Source organism: Choristoneura fumiferana, chromosome 2 (assembly GCF_025370935.1).
Source record: "Choristoneura fumiferana chromosome 2, NRCan_CFum_1, whole genome shotgun sequence".
NCBI classification, from domain to species: domain Eukaryota; kingdom Metazoa; phylum Arthropoda; class Insecta; order Lepidoptera; family Tortricidae; genus Choristoneura; species Choristoneura fumiferana.
Window position 1 is genome coordinate 5,580,592 of NC_133473.1, and position 14,025 is coordinate 5,594,616.

General features: G+C 36.9%; 1 protein-coding gene across 1 annotated transcript; it reads right to left on the bottom strand.

Moving 5' to 3' along the window:
* Positions 1–8,202: 8,202 nt before the first annotated feature.
* Positions 8,203–10,733, bottom strand: LOC141445465 (uncharacterized). Its single transcript, XM_074111308.1, has 2 exons — positions 10,537–10,733; positions 8,203–8,512 (listed from the first exon to the last, which is right to left on the bottom strand). Exons 1-2 carry the CDS (start codon positions 10,643–10,645, stop codon positions 8,352–8,354), a joined length of 270 nt encoding a protein of 89 aa, XP_073967409.1. The 5' UTR covers positions 10,646–10,733; the 3' UTR covers positions 8,203–8,351.
* Positions 10,734–14,025: the final 3,292 nt, after the last annotated feature.

The following is a 14,025-nucleotide window of genomic DNA, read 5'->3' on the forward strand; positions in this document are numbered from 1 at the left end:
CAATGCTGGAAACAGGCCTCCTTTTAGATGAGAGGGCTTGGGCCGTAATTCCCACGCGGGCCCAGTGCGGATTGGGAACGTCATAAACACCATGGAATTGCTTCGCAATGTTTTCCTTCGCCGTAAAGCTCATTGTAAATTTCAAATTCAAATATGTAAATAAATGACAAATGTAATAAAATGTAAATACATAATAATAATAATTCATTTACTGTATGAAAACGGATACCTAAGAAAAGATATAAATATCCCTTTTAGTACATATCTACCATCATAATACATGGTGTACAATGATTTGTAATTAATTTAAACTAAGCATTATTATTGCTCGTTGTCATTTTTTTCCATTTTAAACACGGTGAAATCATCCCAGCCTTCTGTCCCACTGCTGGGCACATGTCTCCGCTCAGAATGGAAGGGCTTGTCCCGTAGTTCCCACGTGGTTCCAGTGCGGATTGGGAATTTCACACACAACATTGATTTTTTTTCGCATGTGTGTACAGGTTTGCTCACGATGTTTTCCATCACCGTAAAGCTAATGCTAAATTACAAACTTAATTTCTACATAAATTTCAAAACACTCAGAGATGCGAACTCGGGTTTGAACCCACGATCCTCTCTGCTTAAGAATGAGAGGCCACCACGGCTTTTTACAACGGTGGAATACGTGTGTTCAATAAAGTTCTGATTATTGTCGTGAAACACAGCTGATGCGGTTTCACAAGTGTGCCTTTTAGAGACAGTTTAAAAAAAAAAAAAATCGGTCCAGTCATCGATTAATCGGAGAAATATACGTACAAAAGAACCTCCTGTTTATAAAGTCGTTTAAAAAAATATAATTCCAATAACAGACTACATTGACTGAATAATACCGAGCCTTTAATTCTGTCGCGTGTCGAGTGCCCTTTAATGATCCCCGTCAAGCGCCAACCTAAGTATTTAGCCAGTCTATACGTCTCATATGGGAGCGAACTAGTAATTAAGGCGATATCGATATTAATACAGACTTGAGCGTCACCGGCAGCCCGGTATTCCGTTATTGCGATTCCCTTTTGGTGATCGTTCAATCATGGAATATTCCAGATAGCTCCAGCATCATTACTCTACTCTATTTTCTTTCTATGGACATTTCCTCTAACGATGTGTCTTTGTTGCGTCTGTGGTTGCGTGTAGTTTCTTTAGATCCAGCGGGGTTCTCAAATAATGTACACGCTCGTACTCTTATTAAGGCTTCTTATTTTCGTAGTGTTTGGGTGTAAATCAAACCATTTACAATCAAACAACAGGCGAACCACTTATAGTTTGCAGGTTAGCATAACACTTGCGCGATTTAACTGACGCACAGCGCCATCTATCGGATCACCGTACAACTAGTTGTTGAGAATTATCTCATTAGGTTTATGTTTGGGTTAGTTGTCTTATAACTAGGTACTCAAATATTGATAATTAGTAGATTTTTTATTTTATTGCGACGTGATCAAATAGTTTATGTAGAACAGTGGATAGGACTATTGGGATTAATAGTGAGGGAAAAAGCTATATATAAGAGTATGAGTCGAACCATTTGCTAATGGAATTCCGTGACATGAATTTATTAAGAAAATGGAAAATATTGGGAGCTCATTAAAGGTACAAGCAACTGGCAGGGAGAACACAGCGGAATTTGTAAGCCGCATTGAACGTGTCAGCCTTCACTTTGGTCTTAAAATAAACCCACAAAAAACTAAAATGATGTTTGTCGACTGAAGTCAAAACAATGCTCCACATGTAATTGAGATTCCAAAATGTGAACTTGTTATTTTTGAAATTAAAACTAACACAGATTTAACAGTTTAAAAATGAATGAATGACACACAACTGACAATGTTGTCGATTTAACAGTTTTAAAATGTGTGTACTTATAGCTAAATTGTCTTCTCTATAGCTCTTTTCGTATTTTAAATTCAGTATTTTCACATAAATTATTTTATAACATCAGCCTCAGGTAAGTTAGAGAGCATCGCATTCCACAGATAATCAGAATCGTTACGCCGTAAAGTCATTTGGGTTATCTTTCAATATTATGAAAGCTTGCGCGCACACTATATCGGCACTTTGAATATCGTCCACTGAATTTATCGTCCCCGGGTATAAACCGCAGTAAATATCTACGGATTACCTGCCGCGGCTCACTCGCTTCGCTCCGGGCGCGGCCAGAGGTGACAGCACTCTCAAACCGTACAAACAGCAAATAATGTGCAATTGAACATATCTAACAATAATGGACTATTACGAGTAATCTGGTATAGTCTGAGAGCTAATAGACTTCTATGTTCGATAGGATGTTCGAGGCAGCGTAAATACTATTATAGTGTCTACAATGTTTCCTTTACACACGAAAAAACAGGCCTGACTGAGTGGTTTAACCGATCCTTCAGTTTTTTACCACGTTGCAAAAAAAAATTTCACAAAAATAAACTTAAATGTAAGTGAATAAATAAATATCATGGGACATTATTGACACCAGTTGACCTAGTTCCAAACAAAGCAAAGTTTTTACTATAGATGGGTACTAGACAACGGATAAACATACTTATAAAGATAAATACATACTTAAATACATATTAGACATCTAAGACCCGAGAACAAACATTCGTATTATTCATACATATATCTGCCCCGACCGGGAATCGAACCTGGGACCTCAAGCTTCGTAGTCAGGTTCTTTAACCACTTCGCTATCCGGTCGTCATAGGGAAGTTTAATTTGCAGTGTTGGTAGACTGTCAGATACGCAGTTTCCTATAGTGGCTTTCAAGCACTTGGTCAGTCCAGCGCATAGGTGACCTGCAGCGCGATCTGGTTCCCTCCTCTCTTTCCTGCACAAGCATGGTACAGTCGAAGAAACTGAGTCATGTACCAGGATGGAAGTTTTTAAGCGCAAATGTAACAAAACGTAAGTTAACATTTCATACGTCTGTCAAAGAATGATCGCGAAGTAAATCGCGGTTCAGTTTCCTCGATTGTATGGTGTAAGTAGACGGCCAAGAATGTAAGCAAGTGAAAGGACTGTTTTCCCCAGCTGCGTACAGTATACTGGGTTGGTCCTGGGCGCGATTTTTCTCCCATTTTATTTATTAGGGTACAGGGGTCCTTAGCGAGCCGGCTTGTCCGTCAATGTCGACTGATCGCACCGTCTCTATTACCACGTGATGCCAAATGGCAGGGGGCTACTACGAAATTCGAACATCGAAGTTCGTATCGTACCGTCCCTCTCACTCTCGTATTAAATAATATACATCAGCGGGACAACAAGATCCGAAGTTCGAATTTTGCACTTCGTTGTATAGGGCCTGAACATCAAGTTTTTCGATTCGCATGTAAGTAGTCTGGTATATATGTGGCAATATTTAAGAAGTACCAGCTATGTAATATGTAGCAATTTAAACAATCTATTAAAGTCCAATTGCATACTGTTAAAGTACAAAGTGAATAATGTTACTGAACCTGTGAACTACATGTTTGGCCTCATCTTCACTATCAGGTGAGACAGAAGTCAAACACTAGTCAGTTATAAATTTAAAAAAACCGGTCAAGAGCGTGTTGGACACGCCCGAAATAGGGTTCCGTAGTCATTACAAAACAATAAAGTAATATTTTTCTAAGGACTTCGTGTTTTATACGCAATATTCCAAGTTTAGGTAAGTATATTTTATACCTTAGGCTGCTATTTGACTATTCCGCCCACCGGTTTAGATTTTAGAAGGGGGGGGGCTCGATTGTAATGAAAATTTGCACTTTAAAGTTGAATATTTTGCAAACAAATCACTGAACGAAAAATCGTTTTAGCAACCCCCTAAGACCTATCCAACGATAATCCACACTACAAGATTGGATGAGAGAAAAAAAATCACTACCACTTTTCGTCTATGGGAGAGGTAACTACTATAAAAAAAAAATTGCACCATTTTGTCGGCATAGTTTACAAAATTACAGCTGTCTAGCATTGATAGTCCCTGAGCAAAGCCGCGGACGGACAGACAGACTGACAGACAGACAGATATGGCGAAACTATAAGGGTTCCGTTTTTGCCATTTTGGCTACGGAACCCTAAAAATACATTATTACCGTACATTTATCTAATAGGTAGTATAAGTTATTTATCCTAAAAATAATATATTATTAGAACTGACTTTCAGCAATAATATTTTCAGCGATAAAAAGTCATCTTTCACAAAAGCAACATATATAAACGCAAATGTAAACTTTCAAAATATTAACTTTCTTGAAAGCCCGTAATTACTTGACGTAAAGTTATTTGAGGCACCAAAGTAATTATTCGTCTTTTTCCCAATTAATTCGCAGTACAGACACTTCGAAATTCGTAAACGCGGTGCGAATCACTAATTTGAGGAGGCTTAATGAATATTAAAAAACACGATATTGTTAGAAGCGCCATGCACAGGTGCGACGGAGAAAACCTCGAAAGTCCATTACGGTATTTGACAACTCCTGATTTTGCCATATCTTAATATTATTATGAAATTAACAACAATAATATACAGATAGTGTTTAGCGAAGAGAAAATTTAAATCGGTTTAAAATTGGATTTATAGTGATTTTTAAAAAAATCCATATACCTGTCTCTTTCTCAAACGCTTTTCTCTATGCAGCAAGTATGGTGGTACTGGCGTGTGACGTCACATGCCAGTATGTCTTTCTCCGTCTAACCTTGAATTTCAAACCTTCATAACTTTGTTATTTGTAAAGGTAGCTTAAATTTTTTTTCTGTTCGATAACAGGCATTGTGTAGTTTTAATTTATAAAACATATACAAAATAGTCAAATACCGTATTATTAAATAAATCCAAAACTCGTTGTATGCATCCAGTTTAAGCGAAAAAAGTCAAATGAACGCTTATTTTACTTGTGTTGTTACTTAATTACGAATCCCACTAATATTATAAATCCGAAAGTTTGTTACCTTATTATCACGTCTAAACAGCTGAACCGATTTAGATGGAAATCGGTATACTGATAATTTGAGTCCCGGAAAAGAACATATCCCGAAAAATTGCATAGTTCCCGCGAGATAGCGATAAATGAATTCTATGCGGATGGAATCGCGGGCAACAGCATGTAGTTTAATAAAAGCCTTCTAGTTCTAGCAAGTATTTAAGAAAAAACCGGCCAAGAGCGTGTCGGACACGCCCGAAATAGGGTTCCGTAGCCATTACCAAAAAAATAAGTAATATTTTTCTGAGGATTTCGTACTTTGTACGGAATATTCCAAGTTTAAATAATAATAATAAGCATTTATTTACCACAAAGTTTTACATTATATATAGTTGTTTGCGACCACCACACTAGGCAGAGCCTGTTTTGTGAGGTCCTTTAGTAGCGATACCTACACAAGAGTTTAATGGTCCTTTGGTGGTGGTTTGGTGGTATATTTTATACCTTAGGCTGCTATTTACTCTTAAACTACTAATAATTCTCAAGAAAACTTAACCGTTATAGTTTTCCTTGTACGTTTGATATACTTACTACCATCCTGAATTTTTTCAAATTTTTCCACCCACCGGTTTAGATTTTAGAGGGGGGGACGCTCGATTTTAATGAAAATGTGCACTTTAAAGTTGAATATTTTGCAAACAAATCACTGAATCGAAAAGTCGTTGTACCAACCCCCTAATGGTTTTAAAAGACCTAAGTATCTAACGATACCCCACACTATAAGGTTGCATGAGAAAAAAAATCACCCCCACTTTACGCCTATGGGAGGTCTGTAAACTAAAAGAAATTATTTTTGATTTTTTAAATTATACCATTTTATCGGCATAGTTTACATATATACCTATTCGTGCAAAATTACAGCTTTCTAGCATTGATATTCCCTGAGCAAAGCCGCGGATGGACAGACAGACAGACAGGCAGACATGGCGAAACTATAAGGGTTCCGTTTTTGCCATTTTGGCTACGGAACCCTAAAAAGCAGTTACTAATTGTAACCACGACGAGATTATTGTCATCTCAGTGAAGTAACCTGTGACATCTTGGCAGTCTCTCCTCTCCAATCTAATATTGAGTAATTGCCAGCAAGCTCGTTACTGAATATTACCTCTTGATTATTATTAATTAATGACTATTAAACTTGATTGGCGCGACGCTTTATTGGAGCTGAACTGACCTAGATAAGTTACCTTGTTATTTGATGCAGGTACTGAATAAATAGATAGGTAGTAATATAGATAAAAATGTCTTCTGTTGGAAATATTTTCCATTAATCGACATTGTATTTTGTTTATAATGTCGAAATTACATATCTACCAAGATAACACACCTAATCCTTTTTTATCATGATTCGTCCAAACAACTCCTAACAATTTTAATGTCTCGGTTAAACAGTGAAGATACATCTTTCGGTCTCATCTGCACTTTACATCAGCTGATATTAATATAGGGGTCAATCACGGTCAGTTTTATATAAAAAAATACACCGTGTTATTTATGACTTTCGTTAACTTTCAGGGAACATTCAACAGGTCAAATCAAATTAATTTCTCCAATACACAAATCTAATTAATTATACACGGTAAAGCAATGTAAAGGTTTTTAATATAAGACGCTTTTTGAAAGTTCGTAATTGAAAGTGTATTTGATTCATACATAGTTTACAAAAAGCCAGCAAAAAAACGCCGCCAAAAAAGACGACTAAAAAGTAAAAAATAATTGTGCACTACCTAGCTGTTGCCCGCGACTTCATCTGCAAAGAATTCGTTTATCTTATCCCTATCCCGCGAGGAGTTAGGTAGGTACGCAAGTAAACGAAGTTAGCAAACTTTATAACTACTTCTAAATCATGAAAAACAAGTATAATATTTCAAAATAACCACAAACAATGAACCTTTTGTGAGCGGCGAAACGGCACAAGACCTCTTACTAACATTCTTAAGTTATGAAAAAATACCTCCTGGAAACACCCGAGACAATACGTGTCTTTCGCGGGAAATATTTTCGCCGGAATATACCTACCAGGAATACTTGCGCAGGAATAGCCAAGCTCTGAACATAGCAGTGTGAATAAGGGAGGTATTCAAATGACATATTTCGGCACCATCATGTTATATAGGTTGTACGAGTAACCTACTCGTACGTTTTGGATACAAAAAAAATGTCTCGAACACGTTCGCCGTAACGTCTCAATATATCAACATCTATCTCGACGTACGTAAACATATACATCCCACCGCAAGACAAAGGCTTCCTTGCACAATAAGCGGGCTTGAACCACATGACAGTTCCCACGCGGGTACAATACTGATTGGGAACTACACGCAAGAAATTGAATTTCCGCGCAAATGCGTACTGGTTTCCTTCACCGTAAAACTCATAATATTATTGTACTAGTGTACAGTCAAATGTAAACATATGAACTTGTAAAGTTTCATAAATTATGTAAGTACTCGTACCACAGACTTATCAAAGGTACCTAGCAATCTTTTCTCAATCAAATTCACAATAATTCCTTTTGAAAATGTATGGAACTTAATATGGCATTAGTAGCAAAAAGGTTCCACGCTGATAGGGGATTCAGTTCTGTCAACTATACCTAGAATCCTCTTTCGGCCCGGATGCTTCTGGCTTCACGAGATTCGAAAATCGAAGTTCGTGGCGTGCCATCCCTGTTACTCTCCTATTAAAGAATAAGTAGCGTCAGCGGGACGGCAAGATACAAAGTTCGATTTTTTTACTTCGTAGTAATAGCACAGAATAAATAGTATTTGGTAATGGGCCTGGCAGCGGCGTTGCCTCATTTTGGGAGTCGTTACCTCTCTCTAAGGGAAGAGTCACACTTTTTTATTACGGATTGAAAATACTTGTCACGTGTCACAAATTACAGATCCCTAAATAAGTACTTAATTTAAGGTGCCTTGCATAATTCAGAGCGACAAAGATGAACGTGACAAAAAAAGGAATTACCTAACGCAGCTATCTTTCAAAACTTTACTTTTTTACAATTCGCGGTGAATTTTGTTCATGGTTTTTAGCTTGTATTTTTGAGATTAAATCACTAATAATACAAAGCCAATTATAATAATTTGATGACATAAATATAATAAAGCGTTTTCGTGCAAACGCTTAGACACTGTATTTTGATAGTACTGTCAATAAAATATTGTGGAAACAAGAATAATCTATGAAACAAGACAATAAAAACAACTTTTAAAAAGGTATTTGTGTATTAAAAAAATAGTTAAACATTTGAAAGTGCTACAGCAGTCTTAGGCAAATGTCCGACATGTAGGAGCAGTGTTTTCAAAGCTCCGCCTATAGTTATATCGGACACCAGCCTACTAACAGCTTGTTGTCTTAGTTGTAACATTCGCAAGTAGTGTCACTAACACAGACGCCGTGTCTGTAGCCCAAGGCCTGGCAGACGGCGGTGCAGCCACCGTTGCTGCAGGACATGTATCGAGCCATCGGGATGTAGAGCTTCTCCTTTTGGGTGGCTGCATGCACCAGGGGACCATCTGTTGACAAAGATGTGATTAGGAATATTGTTCAATGAGGTAAGAGTGAAGATCTGGCGCGGCGTGGGGTGGTGGTGGTGTATTGGGTGGATAAAGACTGAAAAACTTAGCTATGTGATTAGCCGGGAACCTATACCTACGAGTATACCTACTAAGAGAGCTGCCTAGAGTTTACTTAATTACTACGTACTTAAATGCTACATTATGTATTATCCTATATCTAGATAAACTTTGACTTTACGTAATGATATTTACTTTCTAATTCCATTTTAAGCTTTTCCACACTTTTCCCAAACACTAAACTGAATTAGAGCCCAACGAAGCTTGTTTGCCACAAGAAAAATCGGTAATTGGAATTTAGCAACTTGTTAGTTTAGTCTCTGTCTATATTAAAATAATATTAAAGGTCAGACAGTGACTTAAGACCTACATGTAACAAATAAATATACTACAGGTGAACTGAAATCAGATTTACATGGTGTTTGGGGAACTATTAACAAACGTACGAGTATCTACCCAATTCCAAAAATGTGCTCCAAAAATATTCAGTTTCTTGATCTTTTGGACCATATGACATCGTAGTAGCTAATTTAACTGTCAGTCACTTGCCCAAAAATGTAAAAAAAGTTTTAGAAAACAATCAAAATTTATGACTGTGTGCTGTGGCCGGTTTTAGAATAAATATGACGGATCCATCTCTTCCCGCTGGTGTCGTGTAAGGTAATGAAAGAACCTCAGTGTGAGAAGGGGCTCAGCACTCTCTATTACCAACTACAAACCCCAGGCCCTCTACTAAGAAGTGCAATTCGAACTACGTATATTGCCGTCCTTCTGAGGCCTATATTATCTAATATAAGATTGAGAGGACGTTAGTACGATACGAACTTCGATTTTCGAATTTCGTAGTAGGTAGCTCCCAGCTCAGTTCTTCATGTGAAAGAAAGGGAAAACACCACAATATTTTCCAAAAGTTGTCATGAAGTTTCACTGCTGATCCTCAACCGACAATCACGACACTGTCAAGAGATGATGAATGATTTGAATTTTGAATTTTATAGCGACTAAGAGTTTAAATATAATTGAATTTGTTTTTTTTTTATGAAGACGAACAATCGTTCGTAAGCGATTATCATGGAATAACTCATGCGTTGCTAAGCGACTACTCTTTTTGAAAATTGAAAGGTCATAGCTCTCTGCGAGCTCATTCCAGATTTTGCTGTGCGATTTCTGAAAAACGCACAGTAGACGCAACATCTAAATTGACCTTTGTATTTGACCTTATGAAAATAACAATTCATGTTTCCTAATATTATTGCTAGCTACTGAGTAGATAATCAATTTCAATAAGTTTGCTCTCTGCGATCATTCAAATCATTGCCACAGCAAGTTTAAATTCAATATAGTGATATAAAATATGTAAACAGGATAAAACAAGGCAAAATTACTTCGAGGAAAAGTTAGAATTTAACTAAAAATCATGTATATAAAATGTCTGGTTGACTGACTCTTCCAACTCGGCCAAACTTGGACCTAGGAAGTTAAAATTTGCGTTGAGATTCCTTCATGCTTAGGGAATAAGATTTTGTGGGAGGCAATGGGTGGGGGGCGAATCCCCTGCCGTAGAATATAAGTACCTACATCCAAATTGATTCCAGGTTGTTACCATTATACTTCTATATATTGGTACTGTTAGGTACCATATAAAATTGATGAAAATCGGTTCAGTACCCAGTAATAATTAATGTACATTTAAAATTGTACATTGTTCCTGTTTGGCGAAAAAAAAAGATACTAATCAATCACTGAAATTTATATTACCAGTCTTATTATAAAATATTCTTTATAATAGGGGGAAAACGCGCAGGCGGGTCAACTGATGGAAAGCAATCACCGCCATCCATGGACACCCATATACGAGTAACATAAGTTGAGTTACGGATGCTATGCCGCCGCTTCGAGAATGGAATAGGCTTGTTTAAAATAAAATATAATTATTATATATTATAATATTTATATTAACTCACCATCAATCTCGTTCTTCTCTAAAGCTTCCGAAAGCGCGTAAGGCGCCATCAGATATTTCGCCTGAGCCACCGCGAAAACGACAACGACGAGAAATACTACGAATTTCATTTTCTAACCGTTCGTACAACAAATAACTTTGAGGCAGAGAGGTCTTGTACCAACAAGGACTTTCCGGGAACTAACGCAGTCAATGCCTGACCGGTATTTAATAATGTTTTCGAGTAGGCAAAACTTAAAGCCCAATCAGCTTGAAGCTGACGTAAGTGGTGCGATTGGGACCAATGGACTTAAAATACACGAAGTGAAATAAAAAAAAATAAAGGCTGATTAAGCGTTGCAAAACAGTCCAGTCGAAAAAAAAAAACGGTCAAGTACGAGTCGGGCATGCGCGGTGCTAATATCCCGCAAATGTTTTTTTTCTCGTTTAACCTTAATCTTTAACCTGGGAAAACTATTAGGTACGGCTAAGTTTTCTTGAGAATACAAGTACTTTTAGAGTAAATATGAGCCTAACTTATAAAATTATTATATACTTACCTACTTAGAAAATTCCGTGCAAAATACAAAATCCTTAGAAAAATGTTAGGTACTTGATTTTTTCGTAACTCTTGGCCGTTTTATTTTTATTTATTCGACTTGATGGCAAACGAGCAAGTGGGTCCTGATGGTAAGAGATCACCACCGCTAAACACTGCAACACCAGGGGTATTGCAGATGCGTTGCCAACCTAGAGGCCTAAGATGGGATACCTCAAGTGCCAGTAATTTCACCGGCTGTCTTACTCTCCACGCCGAAACAACAGTGCAAAATTTAAATTTAAAACTACTATTCCTTTATTTACGAGTGTCGCAGGTCCATACAAGCTCTCAAAAAAAAAAAAAAAAAAACAAAAAATGGTATCGCCTATGCCCTCACAATTACGCCTTTTTTCCATCTCGTCTAATTTACCAGAGTAGGTATGTTCTGCATCTGTGGTTGAATAGCTCCCGTGCCCGACGGGACTTTTTGTGAGTTGTTATTAACCGACTCCGCTAACCGATTTTATTATTATAACCTACTTCACACCAACAGTTTATACTACCATATTTTACAAGTACCTAACAATATTTTAGAACGCTCGAATTATTTCAAGTTTTTAGCATTCCGTATCTTAGAAGGTAGGTATATTTCAACATGTCATCCGTCCGTAGTTTAGAGAATTACTTCTTAGTGCTTAAACGCCGGAATTACGAGAGTATAAATTTTAACCACGACGACAAAGTGGTAAAAATAAAATTAAAAAAATTTAGGGTAGGTTTAGTACTTCCCTATGTATGTGTTATGACTTCTGAAGCAGCAACACATGTATGAATATTTTTTTTCAACTGACTAGTTATTATGTATTTTTAATTAAATAATTGTTAATTAAATTAAAATGGTTCCAAAAGTAATTTTTCACTTCATTCACCACCGGCAACATTCAGAATCATAATTTACAAGATTTTCTGAGTTCAAATCCATTCACAGAACGCGGTCCTCATATTTGCATACTCAACGTCCTTTAGCGCCTGTATTATTCTTTTTTTACAATAAACAATAAACGTTTCTTATTTCTTATTTAATTTGTACCAGCAAATAAAATTTATCATAAAATAGCCTTTACCCAGCTTTGCTCACGTAGACCATTAGGAACTAGTTAAATTAATTTCCATTGTAAATTCATAATTCCCTACTAATATTATAAATGTGCAAATAACTCTGTCTGACTGTGTTTTATCTTTTCACGCATCAACCGCTGAACCGATTTAAACGAAATTTGCTATGGTTAGAGTCCGAGGAAGGACATAGGCTAATTTTTATCCGATATAGCGATAAACCAATTCGACGCAAACGGAGTCGCGGTGGTCGCGGGCAATAGCTAGCACCTATATCATATGTTATTGTTATATCGACACTTAGTTAATTTACTGAAAATTCCACCTTTAAATGATATGAGATGACCTTAAAATGCTCTGTAACCGTAAAATATTATTTAATTAAATGATGTTTTCGATTAGAAGGAAAAACATTATAAAGTTTAATGAGCTATAAACAATTAATTTGCTCACACGCGACCTTACGATAGCATACATGGTGTTACAAATCCTGTTCGATAACTTAACCACATATAGGTACTAAAAACAACAAACACATACAACAAAGGCTACTGGTTACTAATACGATACAAATGAATACAAACAAATACTTTGCTCACGCGACCTAATAAAGCAAATCTAGGTCACGTGTGAGCAAAGTAATTTTTTGTAAAGAAAGAAAGAAGACATTTATTACTTACACAGAAGACACACTGTATAAAACACAAGCGTTGTTAAACTCGGTTAAAGTTAGTGTGCAGAATGCCGCTAGATGGCGCTGCCCGACCGCTGCATCGCGCAGGCAAGATTTTTGTACGGCCGTATATAAAGGTCAGCTGACTAATGTAAAAAATAATCTTCTGAAGGTAGATCAATAAATGCATGCAAGTGTAAACAAAACCTTGTTTTGACATTTATCTTTCCTCGAAACCATTGTATCCATTTATACACCACATATACAGCAAAATTAACACAAAAAAATAAAAAAATACAAAAAATGAAAATATTAAATACAATATACACAATGTTGTGTGCCGCGAAAGTGAAACGGTCGCTGACTCAGCATTATGCTGAAGCGTTAAACGCTGCAGCGCTGATTTTCTGCCAGAACCGTCTGTGACTCACGGAACGATACAAAATATAATAAATAAATAAACACTTATCTATACATACACAAATAAACTTAAGAGAAAAAAATAATAATAACTATAAAAACCAAAAATAAATAAATTACAACGAACAATAATTAAAAGAAAGAAGAAAAAATGGATTGTTTTAAAAACATCAGACCGGATATCAATGTGGTTGGCATGTCAAAGTGCTGGATAGGGAAAGGAATTTTGGAGCGTCAATAAGTAATCCTTCAGCTTGCGCTTGAAGGTATACCACTACACGCTCCTTTGGATAGGGGAGGAATATCATTCCAGCACTTGGACGCCGCAAACTTAAAACTTCCGCGGTATGCTGCAGTCCGGTGCTTGGGCACAATAGCCATTGCGCTCCTGCGCTCACTCCTCGACAAACAATTTTATTTGGAGGTACAATGGGTCCTGTAGCGTCTCACACCAAACAGCAGGGTAGCGAGGTGCATGCGCCTGCGTGCAGACATGTTAACAAGTTAGCGGCGTTCAGGTACGGAGTGATGTGGAGCGGTCAGTCACGCCGACAGTGGTAAAATAAAAAAATAAAAATATTATGGTACCTACCTCCCATAGGCGTAGTGGTTTTTTTTTCTCGGCTAACCTATAGTGTGGGTATTGTTGGATAGGTCTTTTAAAACCATTGCGGGGTTCCCATGGTGATTTTTCGATTCAGTGATCTTTTGCGAAATTTCACTTTCAATTTTCATTAAAATCGAGCGTCCCATTGGTCTTA

What these genes read in the sequence shown, in the direction of transcription:
- LOC141445465 (XM_074111308.1), bottom strand. Translation starts at nt 10,645, where the DNA reads ATGAAATTCGTAGTATTTCTCGTCGTTGTCGTTTTCGCGGTGGCTCAG. An exon ending in AGAGAAGAACGAGATTGATG is followed by an intron (nt 8,513 to 10,536) that starts GTGAGTTAATAT and finishes CTTTGTCAACAG; the next exon opens with ATGGTCCCCTGGTGCATGCA.